Source organism: Nymphaea colorata, chromosome 10, assembly GCF_008831285.2.
Source record: "Nymphaea colorata isolate Beijing-Zhang1983 chromosome 10, ASM883128v2, whole genome shotgun sequence".
Lineage (NCBI taxonomy): Eukaryota > Viridiplantae > Streptophyta > Magnoliopsida > Nymphaeales > Nymphaeaceae > Nymphaea > Nymphaea colorata.
Genome location: NC_045147.1, coordinates 17,463,736 through 17,478,751, shown reverse-complemented (window position 1 = coordinate 17,478,751; position 15,016 = coordinate 17,463,736). Strand labels below are relative to the sequence as shown.

General features: G+C 39.8%; 1 protein-coding gene across 2 annotated transcripts; it reads left to right on the top strand.

The window, feature by feature from the left end:
• LOC116262099 (dicarboxylate transporter 2.1, chloroplastic) lies at window positions 1-6,809 on the top strand. Of its 2 annotated transcripts, none has more exons than XM_031641186.1 (5): window positions 1-945; window positions 2,819-3,132; window positions 5,086-5,534; window positions 6,184-6,312; window positions 6,395-6,809. In XM_031641186.1, exons 1-4 carry the CDS (start codon window positions 142-144, stop codon window positions 6,297-6,299), a joined length of 1,683 nt encoding a protein of 560 aa, XP_031497046.1. In that variant the 5' UTR covers window positions 1-141; the 3' UTR covers window positions 6,300-6,312; window positions 6,395-6,809. The 2 variants fall into 2 exon arrangements, with proteins under 2 accessions (XP_031497046.1, XP_031497047.1); XM_031641187.1 differs by having other exon boundaries at window positions 6,184-6,316.
• The last annotated feature ends 8,207 nt before the right edge of the window (window positions 6,810-15,016 follow it).

Below are 15,016 nucleotides of genomic sequence, written 5' to 3'. Positions count from 1 at the left end.
AGTAGCTAAGATCGGCAGTTCCCTTTTCGCGCGTTCCGGTCAGCAAGAAGAAAGCGGCGGGAACGCCGGGAAGAAGAAAAGGGAGATCGCGCGAAGGTATTGGGGAATTGGCAGTTCCTTTTCCATCCCCTGCATTTCCCAATGGAGAGTTTGGTCTTCTCCCGCACGCCGTCCCTCTCATATTCCCTCTTTTCCCATCACCTCACCTCGCCAAAGTGCAGACGAACGCACCTTAGTCCTCCTCTTCCTTCCCCTTCCCTCCCTTCTCTCTGCAACTCCCTCCGACTCTCGCCCTTCCCTCGCCGGGAATTCCGATTCCCTTTGTCCCCGAACTCGTCTCCCACCCGGTTTAGGATCAAAGCTTCCGCCCAGAAGACTGATTCTCCGCCGGCGGCAGCGGCACCGGAGGGCGCGAAGTTAGTGCCTTTCGTGATATCGGTGGCGATCGGGCTTCTGGTGAGATTTGCTGTGCCGAAGCCGGTCGAGGTATCGGCGCAAGCATGGCAGCTTCTGGCAATCTTCCTCTCGACGATCGCGGGGTTGGTTCTCGGCCCCCTGCCCGTCGGGGCTTGGGCGTTCATTGGCCTGACGACTGCGGTGGCCACCCAGACGCTCCCCTTTGCGGCGGCGTTCGGCGCATTCACCAGCGAGGTTATCTGGCTCATTGTCATCTCTTTCTTCTTCGCCCGAGGCTTCGTGAAGACGGGGCTCGGGGACCGCATCGCCACTTACTTCGTCAAGTGGCTCGGCAGCAGCACGCTCGGGCTGTCGTACGGGCTCACCATCAGCGAGACGTTGATCGCACCGGCGATGCCGAGCACGACGGCTAGGGCCGGCGGGGTCTTCCTGCCCATCATCAAGTCTCTGGCGCTCTCTGCGGGAAGCAAGCCTGGGGAACCCTCTGCAAGGAAATTGGGTTCCTATTTGGTCCAATCGCAGTTCCAGGTTCCATTTTCCTTTTTTTCTCTTTTTTTCTTGTCCTTTATTCTCTTGCATTGGACTTGGAATTGGAGATTGTAGGTTTCATTTGAATCAACACATTGATGAACTTGAGTTAAACTGTGAAACCTTTCGCTGTTTGTCGCCGATAACGGTGAGGTGACATTGGAAAATTCTAGCCTTACTATTTTCCGTCCCTCGCCGGAGCTCCCATAATCCTGGTTCACATCCTAATCCAAATTACCTCGACACATGCTTCAATATCCGAAAAGGGAAGCTCTCACTTTGCGCTGAAACTAGTACTGATGCTGCGAAAACATTCAGGAAAGGGAATAGGTTTTTTAAATTATTAGATTTGGGCATTTTGAGGTATTGCTGATGAGGGCCAATGTAGTCGGGAGCTTGTTTGTTAAGTTTATGTTGGGACAACCCTTGCAACGAACGTGTCGCAGATGTACATGAAAATCCTAAGTAGGAACACATTGTAAGGAAGTTCTGGCAATCAAGGGAATAAGTTAGCTGTTTTACTTTGTACAGTTCACGAGAATTGGAACATCATCAAATTAGCCAGTAATGGAAATGGTGGGAGAAGATGGCAGGTGTTTCATGGCTTGACTTAGTCTTATTATGGTCTTTTCTGATGATATGTTTATTTATGCTGGGCTTAGTGCCATTGCATATGTTTGAGTGCATCTTCGATAGATGTTTCTGTAATGTAATATATTACCATGTGTGCGACCACCTTAAATTATTAGAAACCCTAGTTTTAAACAATAATATCCCTTTTCTGTAGTTTGGTATAGACACTTCTATTCTACTTGTTACTCCTTTGTTAGCATTTTATATCATACTTTTTTTTTCTCTTTATTTTGTTTAAAGAGAAATTAACAAATAGAGTGTGTGGAGCGTTGACCTTCAATTGTTATATGGGGCTGTATCGTATGATATGTATTGTCACTTTTTGAATTTGCAATAAGATGCACCACCTGTATTACAAACAGGTAGTGTATTGTATATGTTCTAGGGGCATTTGTGAAACTGCAAGACACCTATGTTAGGACTGCTTCCCCTTCCAGTCATTTTTTTCTTTTGGTGTTTGGAGTAATGCATGTATCATGTGATACACAGCCTGTCTCATACGATACGGCTCTATTTGGAAAAGTAGGGTGTCTGAACCCCCTTTTTCAAAATGAGTTTTAAAACTTACCTTCCTCTTCATTTACAAACATATCTAAGAGTTGAAGGAGGGAAAACTTGTAACAATTTTGAAAGGGAATCATTGTTTTCATTGTCAAATCATCGACTTGAAGGCACATCTGTGCTTGGGTGACCGATTCTTGTTTGGAGAAAGAAGGTCTTTCCTTTTCTTCTATGAAAGGTCAAGATGGAGATGAAGATTATGAATGAGACTATTTTCATTTATTGTTTGCATTAAAATTGAATAATTTCATCTTGTGATGTGACGTAAAACAATTAAAACTTGTTTTTTGATGTGTTGTGGATCTTATTACTTATCATGTAGATCAAAGTTATAGGTCATATCTGCACACAACATGTTAAGAATTATTTGCCAACAAAAACCTCCATCTGCTTGGTTAAGAGGTTGGACCTCAGGCCTACGGATCGAAAGAGATCAATAGTTCAAATATGTAGGATGGACCCTAGGTGCCTCTGGTATAAACTAGAAGGGATGTGCTAATCCTAGTTTGCTTGAGGAAAGAAAAATAGGGTCCACGATGCAAAATGTTGGTTCAAATTTTATTGGCTGGTAATTGGTTCAGTTTTGGAGTTTCTCTGTGGTGTTTTTATTCCTGCAACATACCATCTTTATGTGATGATGTGTTAATCTTTCGGTTAATTACTTCTTTATGCTTTACAGTCAGCAGGAAATTCTAGTGCTCTTTTCTTAACTGCCGCAGCACAGAACCTACTCTGCCTAAGATTGGCTGAAGAACTTGGTGTAAAAATTGCCAGTCCCTGGGTTTCCTGGTTTAAAGCTGCGAGTTTACCTGCAATTGTTTCTCTACTCGCTACTCCTTATTTGCTTTACAAAATCTTTCCTCCTGAAACCAAAGATACTCCCAATGCACCTGCTTTGGCAGAACAGAAACTGAAGGAGATGGGGCCTGTTACGAAGAATGAATGGGTGATGGTTGGCACAATGATCCTTGCAGTCTCTCTATGGATATTTGGGTAAGCTGCATATTAAGGTCATCCTGCAGGCCCATAGTGATGAAGTACATATTTCTAGTTTAATTTATTTATTGCTCCCAAGTACTGTAGCATATCAAACGGCAAGCTAGGTCTTCCTACTCCATTCGTTACGTTTTTAAAGTGCTTCACCAAGTATTGCCTTTTTATAATGATATAGTCTAGTTCTTAATAGTCATTGCTTCATCCCAGTGGTTTCTTGATAATCAAACATCATTTGTTGCACCTAACTTTTTTGGACTTATTCCTGTTCGTTTATGCTCTATAACTGCATATAATATATCTTGTATTTTCTTTTTTCTTTTTCTTTTTTGTTTTTCTTGGGGTTTTTAAGATACTCCTTTAGTGATAAAATAAATTTATGTTCATTCTTTGAAATTTAGTCGAGCAATTATTATGAGCATGTTAATAATTGTGAAAATCAGTAAAGAAGATTAGTGATTTCAGACTTTTGTTGGTATGTCATGCTAGCACAAGACAATTTTTATTTCCAGATGATGAAAGAAAAATGAATCTTAATTGCGTGACTGCCTCAAGGTAACTGTCTACCACGATGAATTTTACAACTTTTGTTATCTTGTGGTCATCGTATAAGTAATGGGCATAGGAGCCTGGAAAATAGCAAACCATAGTTTGATGACCTAAAAAGGAACTTAATAAATGTTGCTCATGTTTTTTGTTAACTACAAATTTTAAAAAAATATCTTTTCTACTATTTTTATTTTAAAAACATTGGCAAACATCGATAAAAGTATTTTTAACTATAAAAGAAAAAAATGAAAAATGTGCATATAAAATATTTATCATTAAAGAAAAGGGGAAAAAGTCATGATATTACTGCTATGATTATTTTCTGATGATATTTTGAAAATATCATGATATTTTTCCATAATATTGGCTGGCTTCAAATGCAAAAAATATCATGATATTCAAAAAATTGGTGATATTTGTGATGGTGGTTTAGATGGTTGTGCAAAATATTCTTCCAGTGACAAATGGATGATATGGGCTTGTGCTTGAACAAACTTGAACTGTTATTTTTAGCTGACATAGTCGAGTTATGTTTGAGCTTGAGCTTGGCTTACTCTGTAAATGGGTATACTTGAATTACTAGTTTGTAGTTTCCTAACCCATTGTTGGATGTGATTAAAGAGCACAAAAATCTAAATGTTTTAGAATCTTAAAATTTTTCTTGTTATTTTTGCTGAATATTAGGTGGTCACGAATTTGAAAACAGTTGTAAAATGTGCCTTTTTGTCTCATTAGATCCGAGTGCACCACAGGAAGTATGAAGAATCAAATTTGGTTTGTAGAAAATATACCGACATTGTTAAGCTCACAGCTTTTGTCTTTTTATGTGAGATTGTCAAATTTTCTACTTTTCTGGAAGTTTATCAGCAAAATCTCGGCAATATTAAACAAACTAAAACTGTAGAGAAATTAATGTTTCTAGATAAGAATTTCTTTTTATTTGCACTAACATTTTTTTCTTTTTAAATGTCTGATGGTATTTATTGGTGCTTTTGGAAAATAGAAGAATAAAAAGTATGGAAAGTTTGCTGTTTAATCATGTTTCTCTCTCCATCTTTTCAAAAAGTAAAAGTGGTATTGGTCTTACAACTCTGAAAGATGAGAGTCTATAAGCAGATGCCAGAAGATCTGTAAGAAGCACTTTTTTGTTCCAGGCTTCCAGCGTTCTACTTTGTGTTTTATTCCAGTGATTCAGCTCTATTTTCTGTTACTTTTATTTGCTATTATTCATATGACGTGCTACTTTGGCCAGTTAATGCGTAGTGATGTCCTCAGAAAAGATTACTTTCATGTGGTGGCTCATTTGTATTTACCACTGCATACGAAGGATGAATGTTCTCTGTCTGCAAACTTGTATTGTTTGCTGAAATGATGGAGCTGATACTTATTATTTTTTATGTACAGAGAATCTATTGGTGTATCTAGTGTTGTGACTGCAATGCTTGGTTTGTCTGTCCTTTTGCTTCTTGGGGTGCTGAATTGGGATGATTGCTTGACCGAGAAGTCAGCCTGGGACACATTGGCTTGGTTTGCTGTCCTTGTTGGAATGGCTGGTCAACTAACAAACCTTGGCATTGTATCATGGATGTCAAGTTGTGTGGCAAAGTCACTTCAGACCTTCTCATTAAGTTGGCCTGCTGCATTTGGTGTTCTTCAGGCTGCGTACTTCTTGATCCACTATCTATTTGCAAGTCAGACGGGCCATGTGGGTGCTCTGTATTCTGCATTTTTGGCCATGCACTTGGCATCAGGGGTACCTGGTGTTCTGGCAGCTCTTGCACTAGCCTATAACACTAACCTTTTTGGTGCACTAACACACTATAGTAGTGGGCAAGCTGCTGTATATTTTGGAGGTATGATTTTTTTTCTATGTTATTCATTGTTCAGATTATCATTTTGGAAATTTGTTTCTGCAACATGACTTTTCTTGTATCTTTACTTTCACCTTCCTATCTGGGGATATGGCCGATCAAGGATCTTAACCTAATCTAACTCAGGTGGGGACCTACATTTAGAATGTCGCAGCTATAGATGAAACCTGCTTCACGATGTATGGGGAACTAAATACCAAAAGGTTAGGATATGTGACTGACCTTGTTGACCAAAGAACATTGTAAGCCTTCTGGCTTCAAATACTCTTTAGTTTATAAGAAATACCTCCATTTGGTGAGAGTGGTGGTAGCCTGACAACTTCATGACCAGCATTCCTTAGTAGCATGCGATTATTAACCTTTCGATCTGATCAAACCAAAATTCATCTATTGATGTAGCCAGGTATAGCTTTAATTACATGTGTCTGGCCTAGAAGCAACTGTTTACAGCTATAGCTGCATGCAAACTTCATCCACCTCTACTTTGCGAATATGTGAGGCCACTAAACATTGTCTGTAAAAACTTTAACCTGAAGAAATTAGTTGGTCCTTGGCCCATTCAAATTGGATGGGAAATTCTTTAACTCATCCTCCAGTTAAACTCAAGCATCTGTCTTTTCCTTATTTCCAGCGGGATACGTGGAGCTTCCTGATGTTTTCAGGGTGGGGTTCATTACTGCTGTCATAAATGCTCTGATTTGGGGCACGGTGGGGACCTTCTGGTGGAAGTTCTTGGGTCTCTTTTGAATTCTCTGATCCTGTAGGTATTGATTGAATCTTTTGCATGCCGCTTTCTACTTCTGGAATATGATTCTTACGATCAAGCTTTCTTAAACCACCAGCTTGGCATCCAGTGGTCGGAGACCGAATAAATTCAAAGAGTTCCGAGCAGAGCACATTTGCACTTCAACTGCAACTGACTTGTTTCGTCATTCAGAGTTCATTTCTGTCGTCAGTCATCAATTCTCATGGTCACATATTGGGTCAATCGTCACAAGCCATGCAGTGCTCCAGAGGCGATGATGACACTCTCATTCAGACCGCCCCTGAGTGTGACGACTGAAGAGCCTGGTAGCTTGAGTGCATTTGGGTCTAGCTTGAAATTTTTACATCCGAACAGAAGGATGGGAGATCTTAGTCATTGAGATCTGATGGATTCTTGAATTTGATGCCGGGTAGTTATTCTGATGCCATTTTTGTACTGGCCCATCTTGCTCGAAAATCAGCAGATTAATATATTTTTATTTTCAGTCTTTATTTCTCAAATTCATCTAATCATCATTGTATGGCATACACTCGTTGGTTCCTTTTGGCATTCGTCGTCCACAGGTGCCTTTACCATCTCCTTGTTATCCAAGGACGAGAAGGCCACGAGTATATTCCTCAACCTTAGTCGTATGTTTGCCCTGCAATTTTTCATTTTTATGGGTGCTGAACATTGGCGGAGACGGAAAATATTTTTATTCTTGAAGGGGTACTGAAATTTACATATTTTAGGAGTACTGAAAGTAAATATTATGAAGGAAAAATTGAGAGGCTGGGTTCGGCAACTGCCCACAGCAATCTATGTGACTCCGCCACCGGTGCTGAAAGGACAGCTTAACATCAAATTTGGAATTTATTGGTAATAATTTTTTAGGCTGAAACGGAAGACCTCGCTATGGTAATGTATATTGATAATAATGTCGGTGTCATTCTAAGGTGCTTGCGACTTGTTTCTTGTAATATTATGAGTTGTCATTATGAATACGTGCAACGCCCGGAACTTTGGATGATTATTCATTTCCACCGCATCTTGTCGTCGCTAGCTGTCAATGGATCTGCCAAAACCAGCCACGTGAGATGATTCCATCGGTTGCATGAAACTGGAGCTATAAGACAAGAGTGGTCTGAAGCTGGTACTTTGTCGGACTTAGTTTGGCCGGACGTGCTGCAGGCCGCCACTCTGCAAGATGCCCAAATGGATGGCATGATAGCTGAAACATAACTTCATGAATCTTGACGAGAAACAGTTGCACTGTGGATTTACTAAGGCCTGATCCTTCTTCTCTTGGTTGACAGGAGAAAGTGCGGTGTGGATTTACCCAGTTCAGGTGCTTCATCTCCTTCCTTTGTCATAGAAACAATCGTCTCAAAAGACGATTCCTGCATTACAGTTTAAAATGTCTTCTATTGCATAAACCATGTAGCTAGGCTGCCAAAAGTTCATTTCTTATTATCTTGACACAAATAACTTTGCTTTTTCTTGTTCCCTTGAAGGGCAGGTGTCGAGCTGAGACTTGGTAGGGTCGCATCAGATTGTTGTGAGATTCATCCAGAGTATTGAGACCTCCCTTTTCAATATGCAGGTCCGAGGCAAGGTCTAGAGGTTTATGAGCTCCTTTTAGCAATGAAAGGTAGTCTCGTGAAATGCTAGTGGAGAGCTTCTCCCTCATTAGAAGCGAGGAGTCTGCTTGAGCCACGGGGTTCTAGTAAAGAGTCGCTCATGTTTCTAGCCGTTAATATGCGTTGATGATGACCTTGGATGGGAATCATGGATAGAAAGCATTAATGTATGCTACTTAAGCCAAATGATATGAATACAGTGAAATAAAGTCCGCACAATTAGTCGGACTAGACGAGCTTTACCTGTTCAGCAAACAAGTCATGTCATGATGCTAGCCAAAATTGAACCTTCTTAGTAAAAGAAGATGAGCTCAAGTCGGGCGATTTTCGTTCATGTCAGATTGACTAGACTTATTCACAGCACAAAATGTAGTAAGTTTCACGTTCTTTATGAAGAAAACTGTTGGTGTAACGAGTGCCTCCTTTCATTCGTTTACAGTAGGATCTCATTTCTAACTTCATTGGCGTATCTAGTGCTCTTTAATGGTTGAGGGAAAAATATACTTCACGCTCTGCTTGGCTGAAGCTTCAGGTACTTTCAGTCGAGCTCAACTTGATTTCCAGCTGAGCTTGAGCTATGTGTTTAAAGGCTCAACCAGAGATCGAGTAGGCTCAGCTTGAATTGAAGTCAGGGGGTCAACGCCCCTAAATGCAAATCTTTAATGTTTTGTAAAGTAATATACTTCTGGGAGTTTTGCCCTTAATTTTTCTCATTTGAAACCTGAAGGAAAAAGTCAGTCCTAAACCAGCATGGAAACAGGGTAAAACCAGAGGACCATCTCAACTGTCGGATATAGGGCTGTGCATACGGCTGGCCTGGCCCAGCATGATTCAAAGTCTGACTCAGGCCCAGGCCTGGCCTGGATCGGTCCACTTTTAATAAATAAATATTAAAAATATATAAATTTAATAAATAAACAAATATTTAGAATTAAAAAATGCATAATAAAATAATCTATATATATATGTGTGTGTGTGTGTGAGCATTAGGATGTGGTCGGGTTCGGCCGGAAACCATCCTTTACGAACCGGGCCCGAACCAACTCGGGCTGGAGATCGAAAAGCCGGTCGGCTGCCTACTTTCTTGAGATGCCCTTGATTCAAATTTTGCAGTTCCTGAAAATTTTAACAGTGAGACCATGAGCAATTGCACAAAATTACCTTAACTCAATCTAGACTCGTGCATTGGAGAATGTGGCTAACTTGGACTCTTATTTAACAGATAAAAGGGCTTACTATGTGGATAGAAAATTATAGGTTCTGAGTGCATTTCTTTTGATTGTTCCGCTTCTGCCTAATAGAGAAGAAGGGACTCTGAACTTTCTAATTGGCCTATTATGAAAGATGACCCATCGAGCACGGACCAGGTTATCCGCTAGGTGATCAAGCAAGAGTGAAACGACATAAGTCCAATAATTTATTGGTTGGTGCCTCATCATTGCCCTAACAAAATTCCATCCGAGGTTAGTCCCCGCTGTGCCATACATCATCGAGCAACCTTTCTTCATCGGATGATTTTTTGTCATCAACTTTCTCAAGGCATCGGCACTTTATATGGAACCAAGCTAATGTTTTTTTTTTTATGGGTCTGAACTTCATTTCCATCAGACACATATACTCGTTTTTTTGAGTCACATAACCATTTAGTTTTCACTTTTTTTTATATATATTTTTCTTTCAATCATCTATTTGGTATAATATATATATTTAAGCAGATTTATGTATAGTCGATGAGCACCATTTGTGACTACATAAAGCAACTTTTGAAACAAATGAAACATTGCCAATAATCAAATTTCAAAAGTTGTTTCAAATGCTGAGCCTCGTGAACCATTGAACGAGAGTGTTTGGATCCTATAGATATTTAGAAAACCATTACTTTACCCATCTTAGTTCCAATATGACGGCATTCATATCTAACACTAACGTCACAAAGTGCATTTTTTCCATTCATGAATTTGTGAGTTCTAGTTTCTACACTTGCCAGAAGGCAACTATCTGAGACTGCTCATTTTGTCATATCCGGAAATATATATCCTTATTCCTTACACATGCAGGAAAAGAAACCATTTCCAATTTTCCTTTCTTTGTCTCTTCCCTTTGTTTTCCAATCGATTTCTGGATACACTGTTGTACGGGAAACAAGAGGACGTCGTTCTCAGAAAAGGATTGAACACTGTACATATTTGACAAATGTTTGTTGTTCTATAATCAGAACACGGTACATAATTGACAAATGTTTGTTGTTCTATCATCAGGCATCATTATGCTCTCACTGTATGATATCAATCCACATGTTTGGAGTAAATATTCAGGGAAAGCGGATCTCTAGTTGCAACGGATGAGAAGAATTCGTCCGTTAACGGCAGCTAAAAGAAAGATGAGAAACATAGGATGAACAGGCAGATTTTCAAAAAAGAATCGATTGTATAACTTGTAAACTATTCAGACAGTGAACCCGAAGGCCACTCACCATTTCACTGCTGTTCCGTCTCCCCCACAGCTACTGCTTCTTTCTTATTATCTAGCAGCAAAGCCGAAATCAATGAGGCCAAGATTGTGTTACCCAACCTTGCCCCACATAGCAGTCAAGTCTTTGGCACCACAAGACTAGTTGGTTGACTGACCCTGTCGTTTGCAGAGGCCACATTCGCGTAAAAGGGCAACAGCAAGATGCTAGAGCCAATAGTTGGTTGAAGCCAAACAAAAAGGCTATGGAGGCATGCGGGCCAACGCCTTTAGACTAGAGTAAGTCAAGATAATTGAATTCCTTTCCTCTGATCCCAATGGGGCCTTCCACAAAGAGTCGAGTCAGCTCGAGTTCAAATGTATGCCCGAAATGTTAAACAACTCCAGTTCAAATTGTAAGAACCTTGTTTAAATTTGCGATCAAGATGTAGAATTGTAATAAAAAATTAGTCAAATAAGTAGCAACTAAACCAGTTTAATCGAGTTAAACAATTTAAAAGAAAATGACATGTTTAACATAAATGAGTTAAATGAATTGAGTTCGATCTCAACACCACTATATTGTCGAGTCGAACTGGAGCTTGTTTTATCGAGTTCTGGTCGAGTTGGAGCTCAAGTTTTGATGAATCAAGTCAAGCTCAAACTGGTCTAATTCAAGCTTAACTTGATTCATGTGCAATCCTACTTGAATTGCCCGGGCTTGTCATGGATCCAAAGGTCATGGAATCGAGTTGTCGTTTAAAGACAGTGGGATGTCGGTGCTTCTAGTCTCATAGTCGTAAAAGCTAGAACAAAAGGCATTTGAAAGGAAGAAGAGGTTGCATTACTGAAATACACATTCCTGTTCATGTTTATGGATGCAGGCTTCATTTGAATCGTATGTTTCACAATTTTTTTTTTTTATGTGACACCCTTCAACTCAAAAGCTGTATATTTTAAAGATTCTGCCACTGCTCCGGAATTAAGGTTGAGATCCAGAGCACTGCAGAGCAGAGAAAGCGGCAAGTGCAGAAGCAAACATCTTCTGCAGACGTGCGCGTGATGCTGCCATTCGTTGGTCTCTGAGAAATTGAAGGCAGAGAGGCGGAGGCCACGAACACATAAGGTGTTCTCCTTGTCCAATAAGATGCTTTGCATGATCCATGTGTGACATCAAAATCGGTCGTATGTCGATGGCTTTTCCACACATTTGAATTGAATGCTTTTCCCTTTTCTTTTTCCTTCACTGGACCACTCGAGTCTTGAAGACAAAGGAAGTAAATATCGGGATGGGTATGGAAGTTGGGGAGGGTTTGAGAAGGCAAGTGAAGAAGGAAAGATTGGTTTGGGTGCGTCCGCCATTAAAGACTTTGGGGGCATCCTTGTCGCGGAGATGTCATTTTCTCTTTGAGGTCTTGAAAAGGAAGCAGCCTCTAATTCAAGGGGGGCCCCCTCCTTTATTTCGCCATTGGGGTGTCATCGCATTGATTTCTTCCATAGCAAAAGTCCCATTCCTCTACCTGACCCATTGATGAGGACGATTTTTTTTTTCTCTCCCCATCGTTCCCTTTCAAACGAGAGGGACTCCCTATTCAACAAGGAAGATGGCAGCTTTGGATATCGAGGATGCGAGGATGCCCAGGTTAAGTTGTGCAGGCCACTCATAATTCGGGGCTGTGAATCTTAAGTCAAGCTAACTAGAACTCAACTAAAGTTCAAATTTATACTCGAAATGTATCGCATTAGAATCAAGTTTAAATTTATACTCCAAATGTTAAATGAATCGCATTTGAGTTGTAAGAATTTGACTCGTTTAAACTCCGGTTAGTTCGACTATGTAAACCCAATTCATCATAGTTGAATTAGTTAAACAAGTTAATGTGCTCGAACACAAGTTCGATGCTTTATAATCGAGTTGAGCTTGAGTCTATACCATGGAGTCGAGTCGAGGTCAAGCTCGAGCTCTTTTAAGTCGAGTCGGTGTGCATCCCTAATTAGATTTAGCTCTCAATCCCAACTCGATGTATTGCAGATATGATAAGATCTCTCTCCCCCCTCCCCCACGATTGAGTGAGACAGAGTTGCTTGGACCCTCGTGTTTGAATTTTAAGATCATAGAGTTTGTAATATGAAACTTTAGGTCAACTACTAAGACAAACATTAATGACCTATGACTATCATGCAACTACCCAAGGCAATTCATAGTTTAAGGGAAAAAGAAAAACGAAAATAAACGAAGTAAAGCCTAACGAAGCTAAAGGGTCAAATCTAATTTTGACCATATTAAAGGTTTAATATATAGTTAAGTCACCATGAAAACTGAATCTCACATAAAAAAGTCATTTGATTGCTGGACACAACGGCTACTTCAGGAACAGGGTTGGTTTTCTGTTCCAATTGGCCTTACCAAACAAGGGATGCAAGGACGCAAAAAATAAGCTCTTGATAAAGAACTGTTCTAGGTGTTTCATGTACTCCACCGCTTGCCATGGAATGACTGGAACAGAGAACATGGATGCCCGGTTCCGGTAATCAAATTAACAACTTTAACAAGTCATTTGACTAATAGAACAGTTGCATGAACCTACCTTTAAAATTGAGGTAGATTCATGAAATACTAAAATAGTACATAACCACCAACGAGCCGTTTGGTAAGAGTAACATATTTTTATTATTATATTTTTTTTTTTTAAATGAAACAAATTTATGAAACACCTGTTATAGGAGTGTGTGATCAACATTGAGAGGACAGTAACACAATTACTACTGTTGCAGTGTTTCTGAAGATTGGAGATAGGTCAGGTGCGGGACGGCTAAACACGTTAAATCAAAAACTGAAAACGATAAGAGCCAAACAGCTGCCGCAAACTTACATTAAAAACTTTGCACGTTTAAAGTGCTGAAAGTTTTTCTTTCCCTTTTCTCATCTCCAGTCTTGTCCTTGCAAGATATACTGCTGGGGGCTCTTCCTGTCAAGGTGTAGGTCCAGTAAGTGTCATCTCTGGGAGGGTCATTTGTCATAATTATGAGAACCATGTGGTCTAGGGAGTAGGAATTCCATCATAAATGCTACTCTGATATAACGTAATTGAATTGCAGAGTGGGCCTCCTTTTGGGATGTGCATTATCTCTACCACTCAAGTTGCACACTGCAGGAGAAGCTTAATCGCCTTCCTCCTACCTTGTTTCCTTTCTTTCTATTAATATGGGAAAAGAAACGCTCGACAAGTGTTGGGGGTTTTGGGATGACTATGGACTTCCCGTTTACAGACGGATCAGGTGATCCAGTTGAGGAAAAAATGGCATAAACTTCAACACTTCTGTTTGAGACTTGTGCCTTTCTGGTACTTGTCCAAAAATGGATGCACCCATTGCACCTCTGCAAGCTGAACAGGAGAAATCTGCACCAGGATACGAACGTGTGTGTGTGTGTGTGTGTGTGAGAGAGAGAGAGAGAGAGAGAGAGAGAGATCTAATCAACCATCTGGCTACTAAACCAGATGAAGCTGTTCTGATTTATACAAGCTCCGGCTCATTTTTTAAACAAAATGAGGTCACGAGAACGAAATTAGTGCAGATGACTCGATGTCAGACCTGTTCATTTTCATGAAAATAGAATTAAGGATTATATGTCACGGAACGGAAGTATAGATTTTACTTGAACAAGCTCGGCATAACTTGTAGTCTACAAAAGAAAAGCAGGGATGAAGAACACAACTTATTGAATATTATAGCTAAGAAAATGGTTCCACATGCACGAGCTACTTTACAGTAACTCTCAAATGTAAAAGTAAATATTGAAATATAATGTGTAAACACGTAACTATAGAACTCGGTCAACACCCATTCCTTATAGATAGTTTGGAGAAGAGACACTTTTTATGAGTGTCCCATAAATTTGCCCAAAAATTGGACTAGAATCATAAAGCATGGGTTCTAATATTTCATTAATATATCTCAATTGTTAGGATAGATTCATGATACAATTACTTAGTGTCCTTGCTACCAAACGATCTTTTATATATATTTTGTTTGTGAGCTTCTCTCGTTTTTTCACTTCTAGTTACCTGTATCTGGTCTTAAGCATTTTTCCTAGCTTTATGATCACAAACAACTCTTCTCGCAACCCTTAGAGCAGGATTAGGTAAAATATTTCACAAATCGTCTCAAGTGTTCAAAAAATAAGGACATGCAAAAAAGAGCCCTAGAAGCAGGACTTCCTTTTACCAAATTGGCACATGACTCTTAATCAATGAAGACAGAAATCTATGTCAAAAGACAAAATTAGAAACATGCATATATGATTGTCCCGCTCGTGTAGATTTTTCATTTAACAGCCTAGAGATATGCAATATCTAAAATAAGTGCTCGAGTCCACAGTTTGTTCCCCCTTAATTAACTTTTTATTATTGACCAAAACTCAAGTTTCTTGTGTCAAAACTGCGTTCATGAGTTTTGAAAAGAAAGGGGGTGATTGTCTATTGACAGCTTTAGAAGACGGCATTCTTCATACTGAGAGAGTTTCCAATCTGATCAATTAATTTGACGGAACAATTCCCTATGCATAGTCAAAAGTACCTTTGTTTGTACTTGACCTGTTTACATGTACTAATGAGCTTAGCTAAAAGCTG